This window comes from Diabrotica virgifera, chromosome 1 (assembly GCF_917563875.1).
Source record: "Diabrotica virgifera virgifera chromosome 1, PGI_DIABVI_V3a".
Taxonomy (NCBI): domain Eukaryota; kingdom Metazoa; phylum Arthropoda; class Insecta; order Coleoptera; family Chrysomelidae; genus Diabrotica; species Diabrotica virgifera.
This window is the reverse complement of record NC_065443.1, coordinates 112,604,575-112,628,487: the sequence shown is the minus strand read 5'-3', so window position 1 is coordinate 112,628,487 and position 23,913 is coordinate 112,604,575. Positions and strand designations below refer to the sequence as shown.

Sequence of the window (23,913 nt, the reverse complement as noted above, 5' to 3'; positions counted from 1 at the left end):
GGTTATTCTTTCATTTTTCCGACTGTATTAAAGATGTTTAAAGGTTTTTTTTTATCACTGAGTTAAGTGATTTAGATTTTGATGGTGTAGAGCTATTGACTTTCTTCTTTTCACGACTTAATGTTTATTGTTGATCATGTCTTCACTCTGTCCTGCATATATTTCCTAAAAGATTCAGTCAAAAATTCAACATAGCAAAATGTTAATTGTTTTCTCGTTAAGTTCTTTTTTTAATGATAATTTTGTTGGTAGGTTGACGTGTGGTCATTGGGTATAATGGCGATAGAAATGATAGAAGGAGAACCTCCATATCTAAATGAAAATCCTCTTAGAGCACTTTACCTTATCGCTACTAATGGTAAACCTGATATTAAGGAAAAAGAAAAACTGTCGCCGGTATTTCAAGATTTTCTAGACAATTGTTTAGCGGTAGAGGTTGACAAGAGATCATCTGCTAGGGATTTATTAAAGGTAATTATTAATGATAGTTGACTAGAAATTGTCGTTTTGTGTATCTTTTATTTATACAAAGGCATACCTTAAACTTGCAAAAATAACACTGTTACTGTTTGATAGTTAATGGACTGTGTATTTAACTTATTTGTTTGTATTAATCCATTTATGCCCACAATTCTTTTTGTCCATATATCGATGATTTTCTCAAAAACATAATAAATTATTCTAAAATGCATTGAAAAATTACTAAAAAAAATTTGAAAAACGAGTTTTCTAAAATCATGCCGTGTCGTTACGACTCATTGGGCACATAGGGGTACACAATAAAAATAGTAACTTCCTAAAAAAAATAAAAAAAAGGCATGAATTATTACTTTTGAGTCTTAAAATAGTTTGTTTGATAATCTTTGAATCATGGAGTGGAATTTTACATCTATCTTCTAAATTCTAGGCTGTCATTTCCGCATCCAAATTGTCATGCTAGTATCCAAACACTAGTCACATAAACATCCAGCGTCCAGAGCCATATAGGAAAGTACCATTTTGAAGTGAATACTTCTTATCGCTCGGTATGATGTTTTCACGGACCCGAAATCCTATTTAGCGTCATTCGAAAAATCGATACGCGTGTACATATACGCAAAAAAATATACATATACCTACGCTTATCATAATGTTATATACTACACCATATTCACATAGCAAATTCCCAACATAAACAAATGCACGTGTTAACGATTCGTCCACTCATTCGTCAAGAAGCTATTAAATATAATTTATCGCCCTAAACGAGGCGGTTTCTCATTTTACAGGTCCTAACTTGTCAGTCTGCGTCTGCAAATTCAAATAGTATTTTTTAGCGTGTTGGTTTTTAAGATGTGTTTAAGATGTGTTAAGATATTTTGTGTTATGTTATGTACTTTACAGTAGTTCTTGTTGAGTTATTAATTAAGACTGGTCGTGTTTTATAGTTAGTTATAAGTTTTATAGTGTGTAGTCTGTGTAGTGAACGTTTAGTATCCATAAACAAAGTATTTATTCATCAAAAGTAAAAATAGCTTGTGGTAATCACTTTTATAAAGGCAAGAGAAACTTATATTTTAATTTATTGATGTTTCAAAAAGTTTAATTTCCTCAGTTATCATCTCAGTTAATGAATATTTTATTTTACCACATTTTTCTTAAGGACATAGGCGCAAAATTTCGCCTGTCAAAATGTTCAATGTGTTTTAAATGTATTCATTTTTTTCGAGTCCTGTGAAAACTAATAAATATTTTTGAAAAATTTAAAGGCAGAATGAAAGATTACATTATTGTTGAGGGCCGAAAGTCCCTGAAAACTTCTATATTGTTTATTTTAATAAGTTACAGGGGTGAAAATAAAGGAGAAAATTTAGGGTGATTTTTAATTGCAAATATTTCACTAAAAAGAAACTTTTTATTTATTCTAAGGGACTCTTGACCCTCGGTAATAAGGTAATATTTTAGTCTGCGTTTAAATTTTTCAAAAATACTTATTAGTTTTCTCAGGAATCGAAAAAAATTATTACAATTTAAAACACATTAAAAATTTTGACAGCCGATATTCTGCGCCTTTCCCCTTAAAAAGAACATAAAATTTTGTTTGCAATTAAATTTCAAGCAATTCTTATGGTATTAGTTTCAAAAGTAAATATTTTTAAAAATCATATGATACACCTCAGTACGGCCCTGTTTAGCTTCCACGTGCGTTTGTTTACAGTTGGGAATTTGTAAAGTGAATGGACTGTATATATTTTTTAACAACTTGCGAACGACTGGATGGATTCGGCTAATTTTGATTTTAAAATGTTTTTATAAGTTAAAATAAATTCGATATGTAATGTAATGGCGAGCTATAAGAATTATTTACTTTTACTCACAATCGGTTAGTAATTTATGGATTTCTAACCTTTGAAGTAATCAGGAAGCGACTTATTACTTACTTTACTTTCCCAGCTAGCCGGGAAAGTACTTTCCCGGCTAGCATCTGTCACTTTTCTACCTGCAAATGTCAATGTCATTTTTGATTAAAAGATGGTTTAGAAAGAATATAATCCACTCAACATTTATTTAATTAAGAAACAACAACAACAATAACAAAAAGAAAACTATTTGGAATTATAAATATTAATAGTTACATTGGAATTATGATTACTATTAACGGTTCAAGTAAGACCGTGTTGCTCAAAATTATGAGTTTCAGAAATAGATGATGACGCCGACGTTTCTGGATTTTCTACTGTTTTATCACATAATGAAAATGGATACAGATATTTGAAACGAAATTATTATTGGTAGATTGTGAGTATTAGATATCCATAAACTACTAACCGATTGTGAGTAAAATAGTATACAAACCTATAGTTTAAACCTATAAATAGTTTTTTATTATATTCTTTAATATTTTCCGTTCTATTTTCGCTTATAGTTCCAGTGCCACTGAACGCCATTTCTCCAACTGATGATAGTAATGACATTCTTGTAAAAATGTTATCAAAATATAAGGAAAATTTTTGTTATGTGTAACAAAATAACAACTATACCATTTAGAGGGTTTTTACCCATATATTTTTAGTTGCTTGAACCATGTATTCCTTTGTGATTATTTACTTCAACCTTAGTCAAAATTTAATTTTGACGTTTGCTTAAAAATGTGTTTTTATTTATTCTATGGAGGTAAGAGTCACTGAATATGGAATTTTCATTCCTAATACGTTCTGTGATGTAGCCCAAAAGGGTTCTTTATGATAAATGCAACTTTTTTAAAGAATTTTTAAATATGTAAATATGTTGATATATTTTTCTTTGTATTTCACTATTTTAATTGTTTATCAACTTTTTCAGCATCCTTTTTTGAAGTTAGCGCGTCCACTTGCGAGTCTTACGCCATTAATTTTAGCAGCCAAGGATGCTGCCAAACAGCACTAGCGACGATGTCGCTGTCAACGGCCACACTAACAGCGTCGCCTTGTAAAATATTATTTTAAAAGAAGTAAATTTTAACGGTCGTTTTTGTTACAGATTTTCTGAATTAAGGGATTCAAATAGTATAGGCTGTTTTTTAGTTGATGGCGCCTAAAATTATTGCTATATATTGTAAATTGGGTTAAATGTTTATAATCGTCTCATAAAGGTTATTTCGGGCCATTCAGTTATCTTGATGTACACATTCCTTGCACTATGAATTGGCATCTTAAAATTTGGCAAAAAAATATGTCTATAACTAGATTTTAAACTGAAATCTAATATCCAAAAAGATACTATTAAGCAAATAATTTATTGTTGCCAATATCAACGTATTATGCATATTTTTATATGAGAGATGTGGATCTATTAGATGAAGGAACATGACGTTTTTGAATGGCAATATGACCTAAGCGAATTAATCGTTGCGAAAAATAGTTTAAATATTAGAATATTTCTCCCAATTCCTTGAGGAGTAATTAAATTTTAAGTAATTTTAGGTCCAGAAAGTCCTTTTTTGGGTCGCAATAATGGAATTTCATAAATCCGTAGATAAACACTTTACGCGAACCATTTTAACAAGCAACTACATTAAATCACTAAACTAACTTCATAAATTATTTCTTCAATCCACATCTAAAAATATAATTTGCAAAAAAATATATACAAAGATTTTAGTGCCTAAATAATTTTTATCACTGATTGGGAGACGTTCCAATTAATTTGCGTCAGACATTACTTTTTATCTTTTTTTTATTTTATAATTATTGTAATTAATAAAATAATTAGTAATCGTTGGTTAATTGGCAAGACCACATAGTTTTTTCTTTTGGTGCGAACTCGACTAATGAAGATTGGCTACAACCATTGGAAATTGGTCTCTATATTCTGCCTTTGTTAAAAACCCGTTTGGGTGTTCAACCCGGTCCAGTCGCAAATATTTTTCAGCCAGTATATTTGTCGTCTACAAGCACCTTTTTTGTTCGATTTTACCCTTCATAATCAGCTGCAACAACTGATACTTGTCATTTCTAAGTACAGTCGGAAAAAATGAAAGATTACCCATGAACGATCACGCCAATCACTTATTTTGAATTTGTTGTCTTTTTCTATAAATAACAAACGTTTGTTATAGAAAAAGACAGCAAATACAAAATAAGTGATTGATGTGACTGTATGTGCCCCAAATATGCTGTCTTTCTCCTTGTAATGGTGGTCAAACGTTCTCTGTTTTTTCCTATTCTGTGCAACACCATTTCGTTCGCAATATGATCGGTGCATGGTATTTTTAAAATTCTCCTAAAAAGCCACATCTCAAAAGCTTCCAGCTTTCTGGTTAAGTCAACACATAGTATCAAATAAACTTAATCGTATCGTAACATAGACTCTTAGGATGCTTAAACTTAGTGTTTATGAAATGTGAAGTATGGTCCGAATAACAATCTTTAAGAGTATTCGCTCCGAGCGTTAACAAAGTGTCAAAGCAAAATCAACCGACCTGCTCATGGTGGCGGTTTTTTGAAATTTTATAAGGACGCTTTGTGTATGTTTAAATGAAACATTTAAAAAAAATGCCGTATCACGCTAGTGATATTATGTATTAATATAAACAGCAAATAAAAACGCACTTAATCTGATATAAATTCTTCACTTTCCAATATTGATCATCAGTTTGATTTTGTATACATAACCTCACTATCGCAGTTTATGTCAATAAATCTTTATTAACGAAAAAGAAAATATTTTTGTTGCACTATAAATTACAGAATAAATTAATAACTAATGAATTCTAACAATGGTATTCAGTTATTATCACTATAAAATAAAATATTCAAGTTTAACAAAATAATCCCATAAGACTCAATGTTAAAACGTCCTTACAAAATCTGACAGCGTGTCACGTGACTGTGAATAGAGGGGAGACGCACGGAGCCAATTGCTAAGTAGATCGAAAGGTTTGTTCCAACACAATTTTTGTACTGTCCGGAAATCATCACGAAACTGCTCGTATCGTTTTATGCGCATATTCATCATTTCTATGCGCAAGTTTTTAGCGCGCAAGTCAGCCTTGACCAGTACTTGCATTTATCCGTGTACTGAAATGATCGTCACGAAACTCAGTTTACGATCACAATTTTTGTTGGGAAAATTGGAAAGACGATGCGATTAACGATCATTGTTTTATTGGATTGATTTTGTTTACTGCGCAGGAGCGAATCGTTACATGACGGTTGTTCGTTGTGTTGGAACAAACCTATTGTTTATTTAATTTCAATTGTGGTATTTTTACCACAAATACAAAAAAATAACTAGCCACAGAAGAGCAAATTTGATTTTTAATCTTGAAATTTAAGTAGGCAGCTGATTAAGTTTTATTTACATAGTAAAAGATATCATGTGATTAAGAAATTAGTATATATTTATTCGCCTGTATTATTGGCATCCCTTTGGAGAATCGATTTTATCCCATGTTACTAGAAAGTGCATTTCTATTTTATATTAGACCATTGTATTATACATGTATAGGTAGTAATAGTAGTGTCGGATCTTTATAATCAATATTTTGATTCTTTGCAATTCTAGTAATATAGGCAATGTAATATAAAATAGCAGTAAAGCAAATATCGTTACACGCCATATATTCATTGACGTCATAAATAATTGGAACTACAAACTTTAAGTTTACGTCATTAAAAATGTATTATTTATGCAATTTAACACAACGTTTGTCATTAATTTTGTGTATTTGTACTTTCATATGGAATTTAAATAAACGATTATACTTAATAAAAAATAATAAAGTATCCTCAAAATATTCTGCATTTTCCATAGCCTTGCATCTTATGGCACCATAGATAATACCTACACTGCGCACTGCAATCTAAAACTTTTCCCCCAGTGCGACAGCGAAAAATGATTGTAAACAGGTTATGCATCTCTTTCTAATCGACTTGGGTTTATCGACCATGTGACTTTCCCACTGCCACCGACTAGATAAACGTCGTCGATTAGAAAGAGATGCATTCCCTGTTTACATTTTTCTCTGTTGCACTGGGGGAACAATTGTAGATTGCAGCGCAGTCTAGATATTACTTCATGTACGACACCGTCAGTATTCTAACCTCAAATTTATTTACTCTTAATCCCTTTTTTAAACAATTGATCATAGAATTTTGTCACACATGTCCTGCGATATTTAGACAGTTCTTATCTGGAACCATAGAAAATGATGACGGACAACCATTTACATTTTCCAAAACATTAAACTGAATCGATGACATTATTATCGACTTGTCGAAATTAGTCAACACATGAAATATAGCGTGTAACGACTTTGTTTTGCGTTTAGTGTATATGAAATTATACAAGCATTTGACAGGGTGAGTTCAATCAATAACCAGAGATATAAGATAATCGGCAAGGGATGTAGGTGTGTAAAATTCGTCGTGTTTAACTTACTTTTTCTAAACTTCTAAAATGTACGTTATTAGTTTATGAAATTCATTTTTTCTGAGTAATTTTTCTAGAAAACGATTTAACATACTATGCTTTGTTTTTAAACCAGGAGGAGTAAACTAAAAAGACAGATTCACACCCAAGAAAGTTACTAGAAAAATCACCAAATACATCTTCTTTTTTGGTTGATCATGTCAACCTTCAACGGTAATCCATAAATATTATATTATACTAAGTCGTCGCTAAAGAATTCTAAAAACAACTGTTTTTTTATATAGATGCAGACTAAAAATCGAAAAATTAAAGGAATAATGCGGAAAATACAAAAAATCGCCGATATAACTTAATTAACCTATGAAATGCCATAGTGTAAAAATTTCATAAATGTCAATAGTGTCAAAATTTCATAATAGTGGTGTAAACTTGCCTGATGTTGGACCAATTACAAACAAGCTTTACTGCGCGGTAAATTTGAATTACTCCTGGTTTAAAAACAGAGCATAGAACATTTTCAAATATATTAGATTATCTATTTCATCGAGATTCTTCTACAATCGGCCACAAAATTTAGTATTAATTACTTGTAGTTACTGCTAAACCATATTGACAAAACAATTTCGTTCTTGTGCTGCTAAATAATTCACCTTGATAAAACAAAAAAAAATGTAATTATGAATGATCCTTCAAGTATATTTTACAATTTGTTAGATTAGTGACTTAATGGGACTTACTTTGGAAATTGGAAAAAGGAGACAATTTTTAAATAATATTAAAACAAAAACTATTTTATTTATTGTTATAATTTTTTTATACAGTGCTCTTCAGATAAAACTATCCACCTTAAATAACTTTTAAACCGCTGATTTTTAGAAAAAGCAAAAACACGTCAAATAATACTTGAAGGGGGAGACATTATGCCATATTTGCTTGCCGGGAAAGGCACCCTTTCTCCCCCCGTATCATCCCTTAATTTTTTAATTACTTCCACCTTTTTTTTTCATATTTGGATTCTCCTCTTTGTACTGATTTCAAAAATGTATAACACATGATGCTTAAAGTGATTAGTTTATGAGAAAAATAAATACAAAAGCATAAAAACTGGATTGAAAAAAATTATTTTTTTACAATTTTATTAGATACAAACATTTAGAATGAACAATTCACTACCAACAATTTTAACAACAATATTCAAAATGATGTTTGAAAGTTTGAATAATTATTGTTAAAATTTTTGGTAGTGAAATGTTCATTCTAAAAGTTATAAAATTGTTAAAAAAATAATCTTTGTACAATCCAGTTTATTTGCTTTTGTATTTATTTTTCTCATAAACTAATCACTTTAAGTATCAAGTGTTATACATTTTTGAAATAAGTACAAAGAGGAGAATCCAAATATAGAATAAAAAAGGTGGAAGTAATTTAAAAAAAATAAGGGACGATACGGGGTGTGAGAGGATGCCTTCCTAGCAAGCTTAAATATGGCATAATGTCTCCACCTTCAAGTATTATTTGACGTGTTTTTGTGTTTTTTCTAAAAATCAGTGGTTTAAAAGTTCTTTAAGGTGAATAGTTTTATCTGAAGAGCACTGTATATTGTTAAAAAGGTTTTGCAGTATACAAAAAATTACCTATAAGTATAAGTGCAACTGTTTTATATAAAACAAAACTTATTTCGATCTTGTCAATTTATTTTAGTTACTCCGCGTTTTCACTCGTCCTGCTTATATTTTTGTTAAAATTTTTGAAGTTGGTGCAATTTAAAACGTTGAATTTTACGATCCAGTTGCTCCAGTGATGTATTAATATTATTTGATGTGATGTAGTCTTACGAATAAACTATATTTTATAAGAACAAACCTATGAACAATTCTTATAGAAAACTGATAGTGATTGAACTTGTGCTGTATTTATATATTGACGGAGACTGTGCCTAATTTCATGTTAGTAATGAGGCGTTGATATCTACTCGTTTTTATTTTCAATACGCCACGTTACTCCTGACGTCACACTATGTTTCGTTGATGTCTCGATTGGAAACAAACTGAATTCGTTAATAGTTCATGTTAAATTTAATGTACTAGGGCGGGCGAAGTACTTAGCCTTCAAAAGAAAAACGAAAATTTTGGAAAAGTGGCGATTTATTTCTGAACGTAGTCTCCTTTTAGCTCGATACACGTGACCCAGCGTTGCTCCACCTTCTTTAACCCGTCTGAAAAATATCTTTGCTCGAGATCTGCAAAGTAGGCTTCCGTGGTGGTGATGAACTCTTTATTTGACTTAAATTTCTGCCCGGCTAGTGACTTTTTCAAGTTTGGAAGTAAAAAAAGTCGTACAGGCCCAAATCTGGAGAAAACGTTGGATAGAACGGCAGTTTGTAGCCCAATTTGACTAGTTTGGCCATGGCGATGGCGGAGGTGTGAGTCGGAGCGTTATCATGGTGGAAGAGTATTTTTTTCTTCCCCAATTGGGGCCGTTTTTCTTAAATTAGGTGTCGAATCGGACTAATAATGCGATTATCGGACCAATAATGCGAAGTAGATATAGACCATACCTTGTGAATCCCAGAAAATGGTGGTCGTCGCCTTTCCGGCCGATTGGACAGTCTTCGCTCTCCTTGGAGCACGTTCGCGGGGTCAGGTCCACTGTATCGACTGTTCCTTGGACTCTGGTGTATACCAGTGGAACTATGTTTCATCGACGCGACGGTTATGAAACAACGTAGAAACTCATTTGGATTACGTTTAAACAGCATCAGACACTGCTCTGAAGTGGTCTCATGGTTGCGTTTGTAGTTAGAAATTAGAAAATGCGGCAGCCATCGCGCCGACTTTTTTTTATGTCCCAAATTTCATGCAGGATATTACCAACGTGATCTTTTGAGATGCCTATTGTCCCAGCTATCTCACGCACCTTCGGTCGGCGGCTACCAATTCGAGAACATAGATTTCTTTCACATTATCCTCAGTGGTAGCCGTTTTCGGGGCACATGGGAGTGACGTGCCACCACGTCGAAACTCGCTAAACCATTTTTTTTGACGGTTTTTATCGAAGGAGAAGACTCACCGTTTACAGCATTCAAGCGCTTTTTGATTTCGCTACGGGATTTCCCCTCTAATAGACAAAGAGGCAGCGCTGAAAAATCTCTTTGAATTTACTAAAGCTAAAATTTTCACAGTTGATTACTGTGATTGTGTAGAGAAACATACTGCGGTCGGTTAAGCGAAACGTAGAACAGGGGTTACTGAGAGGGTATCAAAATTGCTTTCCTATGAAGGTAATTAAATCCATTTACTAAGGCTGAAAATCAGTACACACATTCTAAATTGAATATAAATAAAAGTTATTATAGTCGGTCAGCTGTATGACGGGACAGAGCCGGTCGGTCGGCCCCAATGAATGTACAGGGTTATTCACTATATTTTGACCATCTTGTAAACTGCTTTATTTACAGAATTAGAAAAAAATGTAAAGTACAAAAGTGTTTCGATTTTTTAATTATGATTTTTTGACATATATATCGTACTAGTGACGTCATCCATCTGGGCATTATGACATAATCGACTATTTTTTAAATGAGAATAGGGGTCGTGTGCTAGCTCATTTGAAAGGTTATTCAATTATCTATCTATACAGTGCTATAAACATTAAGATTATTATTTATACAGGGGTCCAAATTTTTTTTTTGAATTATTAATTAAATAATTTAATTAACATTTTTTTGGACTCCCTGTATAATTAATCACGTTTATCTTTATATTACTAAATGGGGAATTGAATAACCTTTCAAATGAGCTAGCACTCGACACCTATTCCCATTTAAAAAAAATTTGTCGATTGCGTCATCACGCCCAAATGGATGACGTCACTAGTACGGTATATATGTCAAAAAATCATAATTTAAAATAACTTTTGTATTTTACATTTTTTTCTAATTCTGTAAATAAAACAGTTTACCAGGGGGTCAAAATATAGTGAATAACCCTATACATTCACTGGGGCCGACCGACCGGCTCTGTCCCGTCATACAGCTGACCGACTATAATAACTTTTATTTATAATTTTATTAATTTAATATAATTTTATTTTATATTTAATTTAGAATGTGTATACTGATTTTCAGCCTTAGTAAATGGATTTAATTACCTTCGTAGGAAAGCAACTTTGATACCCTCTCAGTAACCCCCGTTCTACGTTTCGCTTGACCGACCGCGGTATGTTTCTCTACAAAATTACAGTAGTCAACTGTGAAAAATCTAGCTTTAGTAAATTCAAAGAGATTTTTCAGCGCTGCCTCTTGGACTATAATTGAAAGAGTCGAATCACCGACTGATACTTTTTTTTTAATTTTTCTAAAATACCCAAACACGCCCGCTTATACACGCGGTCAAAACAAAACTACAAGTCAGATTTGGCTAATATTTTGACATAGGCCGTCTACAAGAATGTATTAAACGATGGTAGATTTCTCTTGCGACAGTGGCGCCTTCGAGCGGAGAGGTTAAGTACTTATCGGACCACCCACGTAAAGGACACTGCACACATCTCATGGAAAATGTAATGTCGTTCAAATGCAATAAAATGTTCATGAATAGATTCGTCTCGAAATTACAATCATTTCGTATCATTGAGCCAACTCAATTTTGATTAATACCGGCGTGAATTGATATTAATAAATCTAAAATCAAGTGTGTATGTACGTGATAAAAAAGATTTTGTGAATCGGTAGTTCATTAATCTTTCTTCAGGTATTAAGGCAGAGGCCTACTCTTATCTTATAGATAATAAAGTAGGTATAATTTGATCAGTCGTACCATAGTTCCTGTAATCGGCTTAGCTCACGCTGGGTTAAGCTGTTTTCAATAGAGACTAGACATAGTATGTATGAATATGACATAATAATTTTATGGACTGCAAAAATGTGATTTCCATAAACTTTAATCACAATTTACGACGTTTTTAATTAAAATTCAGAGTTCGTGCAATGATATGAAATGATTGTAATTTCGAGATGAATCTATTCCTGTAAATTTTATTGCATTTTATTGACATGCCATTTTCCATAAGATGTGTGAGGTGTGATATTATAATATTGTCTATGGCATGTATTCTGTAATATTTCCGTTAAATTTAAGAGGCCTGTAAAATTTTTAACCTTTCTCTAAAACTTTTAGGTAACATTGACATTTTATAAAGACATACTATAGAGGACCGCTATTTTTTTACATAAATCTACTAAAAGGTTTTCAATTAAATACAGCAACGTCGCACGTTGATCATGTTTAAATAAACTACTTTTAATGTAGAAATTAAATAAAAACTGACTGTCGGAAGCCAAAAAACTTAAGAAAGGCGTCTTCGGCGTCTAATATTTAAATAAAGTGTTACAGAATAACCCCATATTGCGTTAAATTTTCCATACTCAGATTAAAAATTCAACCGTTAAACCTGTATATATTTTCTTAATAACCTTCAAACTTCTTTTTCTGGGATTATCTGTATACTGAGGTTTGGTTTTCTGTAGAAGATTTTGAGAAATTCTATGCACCTGCTATGATAAATTTAACTTGAATATCGTCACACAAAGGGTACCCCCCGTTAAAATAGGCAAAATGCCCTCACTCCCAGAATTTTCAGCGCAATTTTAATGCCCCACTTCTCATCCCCCTCTTCCTCTGCTCTAATAATAACGTCATTTTTTCGTTTTTATTATTTTTTTTAGGTGAGATGCAATCGATTTAGAATTTTCAAAAAATTCACACGCGTGTTTTACAAAACATGTCTATTGTTTAAAGACCCGTAGATTAAGTGTATCTTCTTCTTCATGTGCCTCATCCTTTAACCTTCGGATGACCAAGTGTGGTAAATTTTGACCCCAATGTATGTATTTATTTAATAACTTCAGAAATATTTTCAATTTTAAACTCATTTATTAAGTATTTGACTTTAATATCATTCTAGGTACCCTCATATTTTGTAATAAAAAAATTCCCTATATTTTACGAAAAAAAAAATATTTTCAGAATTTGTTCCATCAAAGACGCCTTCCATGTTCCAATTTTATATTACGTAAATATCGTCTATTATGTGGAATTGTTTGTAAGAAATATTCCAATATTGAAAAAAATGTTTGTTAAACTTGTGGCGAGGTAAATTAGTGTATGTTTTAAAATTTGTTTAATTTTATGTTCAAAATGATGATTCGTGTTTTTGTTTAGTTGTAATGAAAATATGTTTTACCAATGTTTATTTATCATTTATTGATACCATACTAACATTAAAATTACGAATACGTTATTTTATTTCTTAAAACAACGTAATTTTTTTGTCAATTGTCATTTTTGACTTGGGGTCATTTTTGACCCCCGTTGGTCATCCGTGTAACAAAAAAAGGTTGGTCATCGGAAGGTTAAGGACATTGGCGATCATCATGGCCCATTTTACTCTGTCTGTAGAGGTTCTGAAGAGTTTTATTGTTGTTTTTCTACTCCACTGCTTCAAATTATTCAACCAGAACGTGCGTCGTCTCCCCGATCCTCTTTCTCCTTCCCTTTCCTTTGTACAGCCAACCGCATCACCTCATTATTGTTATTTCTTAGTATGTGACCAAAGTAGCTCATTTTTCTTCTCTTCATAGTGTTGAGTATTCCTTTTTCTTTTTTTCATCGTTCTTAATGTTTCCGTGTTTGTTACGTCTTGTGGCCATGATAGTTTCTATCTGGTAAAACTGGTTTTCAAAATCAACTCAATACAGATCAACTCAGGTTTTTAATTTGAAGTAACTGAGTCATTTAAAACATTCAAAAATGAGAGAAACTCTCTGTAAAGCTATCAGAGGTAGACATACATACGTCACTTTGTATATTTATTGTAAAAAACTCGATTTATTTGAAATCAAGATAACCCAACGTCAAAAAGTGGCAGTTGACGTCATACTAACGTGAGCTTGTTTTAATTTCCAACTTTCATAGGTTATAAAAACTGACTTGAGACGTCTACGAATCCCCTAAAGAAAATTCTAGAATAATAAATTTTTAAATGATTATATGAATGCTTTTTAGACAAGGACCACTAAGTATTTTTTTAACGAATTTCTTAGGTACGAGTAGTTATGTCGCATTTAAGAAATTTTGTCACAGTTGAGACATTATTTTTAAAAGACGGTACATTTGACACTCCTTATTTTATTATTACTGGTCTATACCGGTTGTTTTAAGTATTTGAAGATTTCTAAAACAATCACGAGTGTAAATTTTTTAATTGTCTTCTTACTCATCCTCTTCCGAATTGTTAATCTCTACTATGGCACTCGAGTCATGGTATCTTAAGCAGCCTTATCGATGTTTTTTCTTTATGAATTCTTGAAAAAAAGATGAAAATACTACCACCCTAACAACATAAGACACAGAACAACAGAACATTTTCAAAGGAAATTGAGATGTACAATATTTGTCGTTGAAATACATGTGATTAGAAATCTTCAAATCATTTGAGCACACGGTAGCTGCATAGACTGATTATTTATTAAGTTTTTTATCTTTTGTACATATTTTATGTTACAGTTTTGTGCTTGAAGAATGGAAGTTGATGAGCTACAACACCATTGGTGTAACATCGATAAATTTCTATAAAAATATCTTTCTAGCTACTCAGTGTGTAGGCATTGAGTAACTAGGAAGAAAGGACATAATAATATTTGGACCTCGGAGGTAAACTACACTATGTCATTTCGAGCAACTGTGAGGTAGAGCTCTTTGAATGCCATAAAATTCTGAAGTATCACATAAATAAATCTGATATATCCCATAATAATTATTGTTCGAAAGACAATGTGCCCATATTTTAATGATAATAAATAACCAATTTGTATAATCCAACTAATAAAATAAGTAAATTAGAGAAACTTATTCAAAACAACACCATTTCAACATAGTGTAGTTTATCTCCGAGGTCCGTTATGTCCTTATACGTTTATATCGTTAGTACTAGAGATAGTTCTAGGTGAACGTGATCATAACTTAAACGATTTCCTATATCAACCATGTGTCATGTCCATTTCACACCATACTGTACCTAAAACGATACAATGGGTGCGTTCGGACGACCTCAGCGGCTGACTGTAAGCACAAAGCGGCTTAGTGGTTGTATCCAGTGGCAATAGGAAACTCTTAGTAAATCTCTCAGCGGCTGACTTCCACCGCGCACCGGTGTCGTCTGAATGCTACCGCTAAGGCGGCGGTTACATTGGATGCGAGTTCGTACGAAAAACCGATCGTACGAATTCGTAAGAATACGTAGGAAATCATCAGAACGATGGGTACAACGTTATATGCACGTGTTGTGAGTTTTTAATGAATCTCACGTGAATATTTTAGGACCACACGCATATGTCCCAAAGCATAGAGTCCTTCGATATTAACAAACTAGTGAACTTTTAGGGCGAATGGTTCTGAGAATTTATTTGGCCTGGTTTTATAGTTGCTAATGAACACGATATGAAGGATTGTAAAAACGAGAAATAAAAGTGTTAAGCGAACAAAACATTTATTAACAGCGAGTTTAACAAATATGCGGAATTAACGATAAAATGTCTTAATAGCGAAAGAGGGAGAGAGAGAGAGAGAGAGAGAGTATTTAATCTAATTATTGCGGAGAACGTATTTTCACGACGAAAAGAGGAGCACACAACACTAACACCTCGCTTTAGAGAGGCTGGCGAGAGACTTAAAATTCTATTCAAATCACTGCATTAATATCGTAGTTTACACTTTTCTTCATGAAAAAGAGCCACCATGCTATTCTTCTTTGGCAAAGCGACATGCCTTTTACCCCGAAGACGATAAATAGCAAACATACGTCCGTTATCTTTTGTGCCTACATAACACAAGCTTTTGAGATAACTAAAATATATTTTCCATCCACATACAGATTGTCCCAAAAATGTAAGCGCGATATTTTTACATAAATGCGAATTAATTTTACTGTTATTTTCACAACAGCACGGTTACATTACTTACAAATATTTCTTACGAATTCGTACGAACTGGTACGATTTTCTGATGCGACCAACATGATTTGTTTTTTCTGCGACTTTTCGTACAAGAAGTCGATTGTATTTAATAGTTTTGTGGTGTTCGGCTGATTATAGTTACAAAATGGATGTTGAAAAATATAATACTAGTCCAAGAAAGGCAATCTTTATGGGACCAAAAAATGTAAACAATACAACAACCGAGATTTGAATAAAAAATCATCAACCCAAACTCTGGAGTTTTCTAATAAAAGCAACTTTAATAAAAACGGTGTTTCAAAAAAGTAATAATTAACTATTTAGATGGAAAGTAAGCCACAATTAAATTGAAAAAAAAAAAAAGTTAAAATTATTAACGTTTCGACGCCCAAATCGGGTGTCGTCAAAATACTATTAAATTAAACAAAAATTTTGTTGCTTAGTAAAAAATTCTTCTAATAATTTATTTAATCTGACTCATTTATATTTATATTTTTTTCAATTTAATTGTGGCTTATTTCCCATCTAAATAGTTAATTATTATAAAAATGACACAAGGAAATATAGTGGAGTCACTGAAGGTTTTCACCTCCGATTTCGTTGAACCTTGATCGATTTTCATGAAAATTGGTGAGTAATTAGAGGATACCTCAAGAAACAAAGGTGACAATGCCAACTTGCGTTTTTACCCTGGCGTTGAATGCCACCCCTTCTCGGGGGTGAAAATTATTTTATTAAAAATAATACCATAAATCGATAGAGGAACAAATTATAAGCAAAATTTGTTATATCAAGTTATTAATATTAATCAACACTTTTTGAGTATTAAAGACCAAAGATTTTATTTTTTCCTAAAAAAATGCATGTTTTAAATCGGTTTTTCACGTATAACTCAAAAACTATAAGCTTTTATAAAATAGTTATTATTACTGAAATTGATGATAATAAAAAACTGAATACATTCCTCACTTAAAGAACTAAACTGATGTTAGTTCAAAGTGAGTTATTGGCAATTGAATGTGTATTTTTTTCGACAAGTACTTAAATCTAAGTATTCAAGCTTAAATAACGGGAAAACGATGCAGTGTATAAAATATAACTGCTAATCATTTGTCAACGTAATTCGAAATACATATTAAATGTGCTTCAGAACAAGTTAATAGCGTCAAAATTAAGCAAGTTATGATGAAAATAAAAGTACCCTTTCGAATTTTTTAGGTTAGGTGTAAAGAACCATTTCCACAAAAATTAAAATTTATAATAATCCTTACAATAACTTCTTTATATTAGCATAAGTAATGATTTCAATAATTTTGACCGGTTTAGAATGCATATTTTTGACAAAAGAAAAATATAATTTAAAGAAATCATAATTTTTAAAATTATTGTAATTTTCATATTCTTTTCATTCAACTCCAAAAATACTCAATATACGTAAAAAATGATAAATACCGAAATTTTAGTTTATTCTGTGTCAAATATTTTACCTGTTTTACTATTTCCACAGGGTAATAAATAACCGAGATAGAAACGTTTAAATCTTAAATTTTGCTGTGAAAACCATGCAACCGGGGCAAATTAGCCTTTTATTTTTAAATAAAGTGAGGGGTCTAAAAGATTAAATTCAACGTGGTTAAATAGCCCTTGGAATTAACTTCCAAACTGTTTTTAGATAAACCTGATATCTTAAAAATATACGGAGTTATTAAAAAAAGCAATAACATTTTTTGGAAAAATTAAAAAAAAAATAAATTTTGAAAAGGTTTTGGTGCATAAATTTTAATGCTATCAACATGTTCGGGGGCTCATTTAATAGATATTCTTAAGTACTTTGACAAATGTTAAATAAGTTTATGTTATAAAATGCATCATTTTCCCGTTATTTCAGCTTGAATACTTAGATTTTTTTTACTCGCCGAAAAAAATATATATTCAATTACCTCTAACTCATTTTTAGTTAACACTAAAAGGTTTTGCTAGTAAAGGATTTATTTAATTTTTTATTAGCTTCAATTTTAGTAATATTAACTTTTTTGCAAAAACTTATAGCTTTTGAGTTATTGATGAAAAATCGGTTAAAAACATGCATTTTTCTCATGAAAAATTAAAATCTTTGATCTTTAATAACTCAAAAAGTTTTCATTTATTTTAATAACCTAATAAAACAAATTTTGCTTAAAATTTGTTCCTCTATCGAATTATGGGGTTATTTTCAATAAAATAATTTTATCCACCCCCAGGGTAAAAGCGCAAGTTGGCACCATGTCACCTTTGTTCCTTGAGATATCCTCTAACCACTCACCAATTTTCATGCAAATCTATGGAGGTTCAACGAAATCGAAGGTAATAGCTCATATCCACCTCCAGTGACTGCACTAATAGCTTTAGAACAACATTAAAAAAGTAATACTTCGCAGCGTTATTCATTGTTAATAACCATAAACCACAATGTAAGAACTCTGATATATCTACTGCGTTTTTTAGTCTGAGGTCACATCTAATGGAACCAATCTGTCTTACAACTTGAATTCGTAAGAATAAAGTTCAGAATGAAACAAATACGTACAATGTTATATGCACAGTTACATTATTTACAAATATTTCTTACGAATTCCTACGAGCTCATACGATTTTCTGATGCGATCAATATAATTTGTTTTTTCTGCGACTATTCACAAAAAAAATTAATAATATGTACTAGTCCAAGAAAGGCAACCTTTATGCGACCAAAAAACTAAACAATAACTCATATGTCCAGCCACTGAGATCGAACGTACCTACTGATCAATTTTGGATGTATGTGACCTATGTAAACAAACAAAAAATGTGTAAAACAAACTTTCACACACTTTAAATGTGAGTTTGATCGCTCGTTATGGTATTGTTTTAACCAGTTGTGATGTAGTTCATTGACTCATGTAATTTTATGGTATGCCATATTTATATTTTAATTCAAACTCCTCATACGATGTTAATCTATCTTGTTGTGTGTTTTCGAGAAGATATTTGAAATCTATTTGTCTGCTATTTTAGTATACGAGCTGTAAAAGAAAATAAGTATTCGCTTTCTTATTTAAACAAAAAAGTGTATTTCAGTTCGTCAATAGAAAACACTAAGACGCTTCTTACCAATGCCTTCTTTTAGTTGTGAAGAATTATTGATCAAATTTTAGACAAATTTTACAGCGATATAAAATCAATACGGTTGAGTGGTAAAATATCAAATAAAAACGTATTCTGTACATACCATATTTACCAAATCCGATTATTTATTAATATGTTGTATAATATTTTAAGTTTTTCCCTCTATTTTGACAATCTATTTTCTGTTTTAACCAAATAAATACCGTACTGTTGTGTATATAGCTCTAATGCATTATTGAAACTGTTGTGTATTTATGTATTTGTAATGTTGCATTACTTGATTTTACAAATTAAGAATGAAACAAAATTACTGACTGTAAAAAAGTAGTGGATCGATTCATTGACATACATCAAGGTGTCACAATTATCTTAAAAATATTAATGTACAACACTCTACTCCCAACTTAACATAACATGACACATACTTCAAGTTTAGCTTGGTTTAGCAAGGTTTTTTAATTGTGCGTTGAGACCTACGTAGTGGTGCGTCATCTGAGCTAGCTGCAGGCGCATTGAAAGAGGTTGCAGTAGTAAGATAATGGTAGTTTTATTTGTCAAATTTCTAACAATGCGTATTTCTGGCTACCTAGTATAGGCATCAACTAAAATAAAATAGTATGAGTTCATAAAAGGTCCTGCAATATCTACATGAACTCTCTCAAAAGGGCTCTGCTGTCTCCTATAGGTTACTTACTCCATAACGTTACAATCCTTCGTGGGTTTTAGCCTACTCGACAGCATGATTCCACTCTTCTCTGTCTTGAGCAACCTCTATCCAATTTTCCACGCCCATGGCCTTCAGGTCTTCCGCTATATTATCTCGCCACCGAAGTCGAGGACATCCGCGTGGTTTTCTTTCAGTTGGGACTTTCTCCCATACCAGCCTTACTCTTCTTTGGTCAGAATGTCTTCTGAGGTGTCCTGCCCAGTTTTTCCTGGATTCCTGATTTTATTGCAGTTTGTACAATTGTTGCATAATATATCTTCTGTCGTTATAAATTCCTGGCTAGCAGTAATATTATCTGGCAAGCATCTTCATCACTACCTGATTTAAACTTTACTTTTCATGCATACTTTGCTCAGATGGCCACCTTGTTTACATTTTTTACAAACTAAATTTGTTTTATTACATTTTTTCGCAATATATTATAAAATCCGCATCTAAAACAAAATATATTTTTAGTTTTGTTATTGTGGAAATCATTTCTTTCCCCATTTGTAGGTTGTGTGTGTCGTTGTTTATTCTTGACACTAGAAACTTTGTTGATATGTATTAACATTAGTATTTAATTTCTGTAATAGAGCTGCATCTGGTTGATGTCTACATGCTGATGGCAAGTTCTAATGCTTTCTCAATTGTAAGATATTTGTATTCCAGGAGTCTTTGAATATTTTAGTTCCGTAGACTAAATACATCCTTTGTTTAAATAATCTAATAATCTAATCTATTCATTGATACATATTTGAGAAGCTGTTGAGATGAGCGTGCGCATAGGTCTATGTTGGAATTTTATTTTATTTTACTATTGACTTTTGAAACCTGAGTTCATCAAACGAATTTAATGTGTTAATGGATTAATAGGCTGAATGGAACAGAATTGGTAAGATTTCGTATCAATTATTTCTAAATCTTGTTTGTGTAGAACCAAAGAATAACAAAAAATTTAATTTTATAAGCTAGTTTAACTAAATAATCACCCAATGTACTTTTCTTCGTACACACCACATAAACTAAAGCGAATATTAATTTTGGTTTCCAGCTCTTTTTTCTTTTGCTTTTCGTGCGAAGCTGCTTCTGTAGCATTGATTTTAATTCAGAATATTTTTAAGTATCAACAATTTTATTGCTATGTACATGTATTGTTTATTATATAGCTATAATTTTATACATGTTATTAAAAAGACTTTTTTATATTCGAAAAGTTAAGAATGTATTTTATTGCATATTTCTGTAGCATCGCTTAAGAGCTTCTGTATACGCAGGTATTATTTATTTCATTCACCGTTTATCAGCAAATATAAATATATATCTTGTATTACATACTCCATAAAGGGAAATTTATCTAATTTTTGTGTGATAGTTAATCGTTCGTTGCCAAAAAGTTTCTAATAGGGCGTAGTTTTGTTAAAATTATCAAATTTGTGTGTTGTTTCTATTTGGTATACAGGGTGAGACAAAACTCGCGCGTATAATTGTTTTTGTTTTTATAAACAAAACTCTACTTTAATAACATCAACATTGATTACTTCATATAGTTTCAAATTTTATGAATTTAGAACAACAAAATTCAATACTGATTGCTTTCTAAGGACATTTAAAGTAGCTCATGTTTTTGTTGCTCTTCGGTGCCTAATTGGAGGCATAAGTGCGTGAAGCTCGTGATTATACACTCATGGACAAAAATATGGTATTAACATTTTGAAACTATCATATGAAGTGAAATTTTTGTCCTAAAATTCTTAGCCCTTCCAGTGTCATAGGAATAGGATTTTCTTCCCAAATGCGATGTTATAAAGTTTCATATTGTTCTGTTAAATAAAAAGGGTTGCACTTTATACAGGTTTATTGAACTCATGCAAAACAGTAGGAGAGTTGAGATCTGCCATCGGCCTTGACATGTTCGTGACTAACTTCACAACTTACAGAGCTGCCAGATTGTGCCGATAGTACATCCCCCTCTTTACAAAAACAAGTAGAGTACCTTGTAGTTGCAAACGTTCGCTCGTTTTTGTATCGTAACATTCCTACCACTAGGCGATCCCTAATTAGCTCTTCTTTAAGGGCACCGTAGTCGCAATTTTCTGCCAACGAATGTAAACTGGTAATAAAGTGTTCTACAGCGTCCCCTGGTTGTTGAATTCGTGAATTAAATTTAAATCGGTCGAATATTACGTTACGACCGGGAATAAAGTGATTTTCAAAACTCTGTAACATCTCTGAATAAGTATTTGGAATTATCGGAAACTGTAGAACGATTTCTTCGGACTCATCTCCCATTATAGATATTATAATGTCGATTTTGTCTTTCTCCGGTTTCTGATCTTGTCCCTACAGTGACATGAATCTCTCTTTTCCGCCACTAGGGTCATATATTTGGTTGTGAAAAAGTAAATTTTTCCGGTGGGTTTACCTGAACAGGCATGTTAATTGTCGTTGAGACTCTACTACCAGATTCGTCTAAATCTGTGTTTGTGCACCAGCTGCCGCCATGTCCTGTTAAATAAAAGGGGTTCTTGCACTTTATACAGGTTTATTGAACTCTATACAAAACAGTAGGAGAGATGAGATCTGCCATCGGACTTGACATGTTCGTGACTAACTTCACAACTTACAGAACTGCCAGATTGTGCCGATAGTACACATATAAATGCTCGATCGTATTTAAATCTGATATGGGCTATATTGCGGACAATATATTTTACATTGAATCTCATCAAGGTAAGTATATTCACAATATGGCTGGCAAATGGCAAAACATGATCTAACTAAAACGTTTTCAATGTACATGTCAGGGCAATACCACTCCATAGCACTATGCCGCCACCACCAAAACTCGCGCTCTGTTTGAGGTTATAACTGGCATACCGTTCGTTAACTCTTTTGCAGACGAAGTTTTGCCAATCTCGCTTCCATATGCCGAACGGTATGCCAATTGTAACTTCACACAGAACGTTAGTTTTGGTGGTGGCGGCATAGTGCTTGGAAAGGACATACCGTACTTGTGAAGATGATTGGGCGAGTGACAGCAAGCTGACATGTACATTGAAAACATTTTAGAATATCATGTTTTGCCATTTTTCAGCTATATTGGATACAGCAGATTCGTGGTAATTCACGCATGTCCACATGTCGCTAGAATAGTGAATAATTACCTTGACTAGATTCAATTTAAAAAATTATATTGCTCACAATATAGCCCATATCAGATTTAAATCCAATCGAGCATTTGTATGTAACTTTAAAAAATCGCATTCGGAAAATAAATCCTATTTCTATGACACTGGAAGGGCTAAGGATTGCAGGACAAAAATTTCACTTCACATGATAATTTAAAAATATTTTATGTTTTTGTACATTAGTTTATATAAACATGATGAACATGAGTATCCTGAACAGTAGATGTGTTAATGAATGTTTAAATAATTCTGCGTGTAACAGAAAAAAACTAAAATATATAAAAAACAAATTAATTCTAGTATGAATGATAGAATGGCTGTATAATTATTATAGGTATTTTTGCACTAGTATTTATGAAAAAAATGTGATTGCGTAGATATATTGTTGCCAATAAAAAGATATAGCGAGTGGATAATAAATCATTTTTTAAGGATGGCAAGCTGTTTTATTTATTTCATTCCGAAAAAGTTTTAATATGTACACACACCGGCAAAATTAGCTGAATACCTTAAAAATGGGACATGTTTGATGTCTCGAATTTTCTAAACCAGTGCGCAGTGGTCCGATTTGAGCGATTGTTTTAGTATGTTATAGCCTTATTATTTAAGAATATCGTTGTGATAATATTGTTGCTAGACAGGTAAATATCATTTTATACCGGGTGTACCAATCATACTATTTTTTTCTTAAAGTTTGGAACACGCTGTGGAATATTCTAGCATATGTAAAATATTAAAATTAAACATTGGTTGTATAGTTAGGCTTTCTTAACATTTTCCTTTTCGATTCATTTAATTATATGGGATAATAAAAAAGTTATGTGCGTTAACAACTATCCATGTTTTTCATCAATAAATCCTCATAGTAGGGGAGGAAAGTATGCTAAATTTGCAGTTACTCGAGCGTTATGGGGACCTATTGGATTGTGAAGAGTATGTGCTAAAACCAGAAAAAGGTTAAGTCAAGT

The 23,913-nt window shown here is 32.0% G+C and overlaps 1 protein-coding gene across 3 annotated transcripts in view; it reads left to right on the top strand.

Moving 5' to 3' along the window:
- The window catches only part of LOC114331165 (serine/threonine-protein kinase Pak), a 72,806-nt gene extending 49,425 nt beyond the window's left edge, over positions 1–23,381 (top strand). For 2 of the 3 annotated variants that reach the window (XM_028280656.2, XM_028280655.2), the window contains exons 9-10: positions 253–471; positions 3,322–23,381. In XM_028280656.2, the coding sequence (XP_028136457.1) occupies positions 253–471; positions 3,322–3,405 (303 nt within the window). In that variant the 3' untranslated portion in view covers positions 3,406–23,381. The remainder of the gene's footprint in view (positions 1–252; positions 472–3,321) is intronic. The other variant, XM_028280657.2, reaches the window with a different exon arrangement.
- Positions 23,382–23,913: the final 532 nt, after the last annotated feature.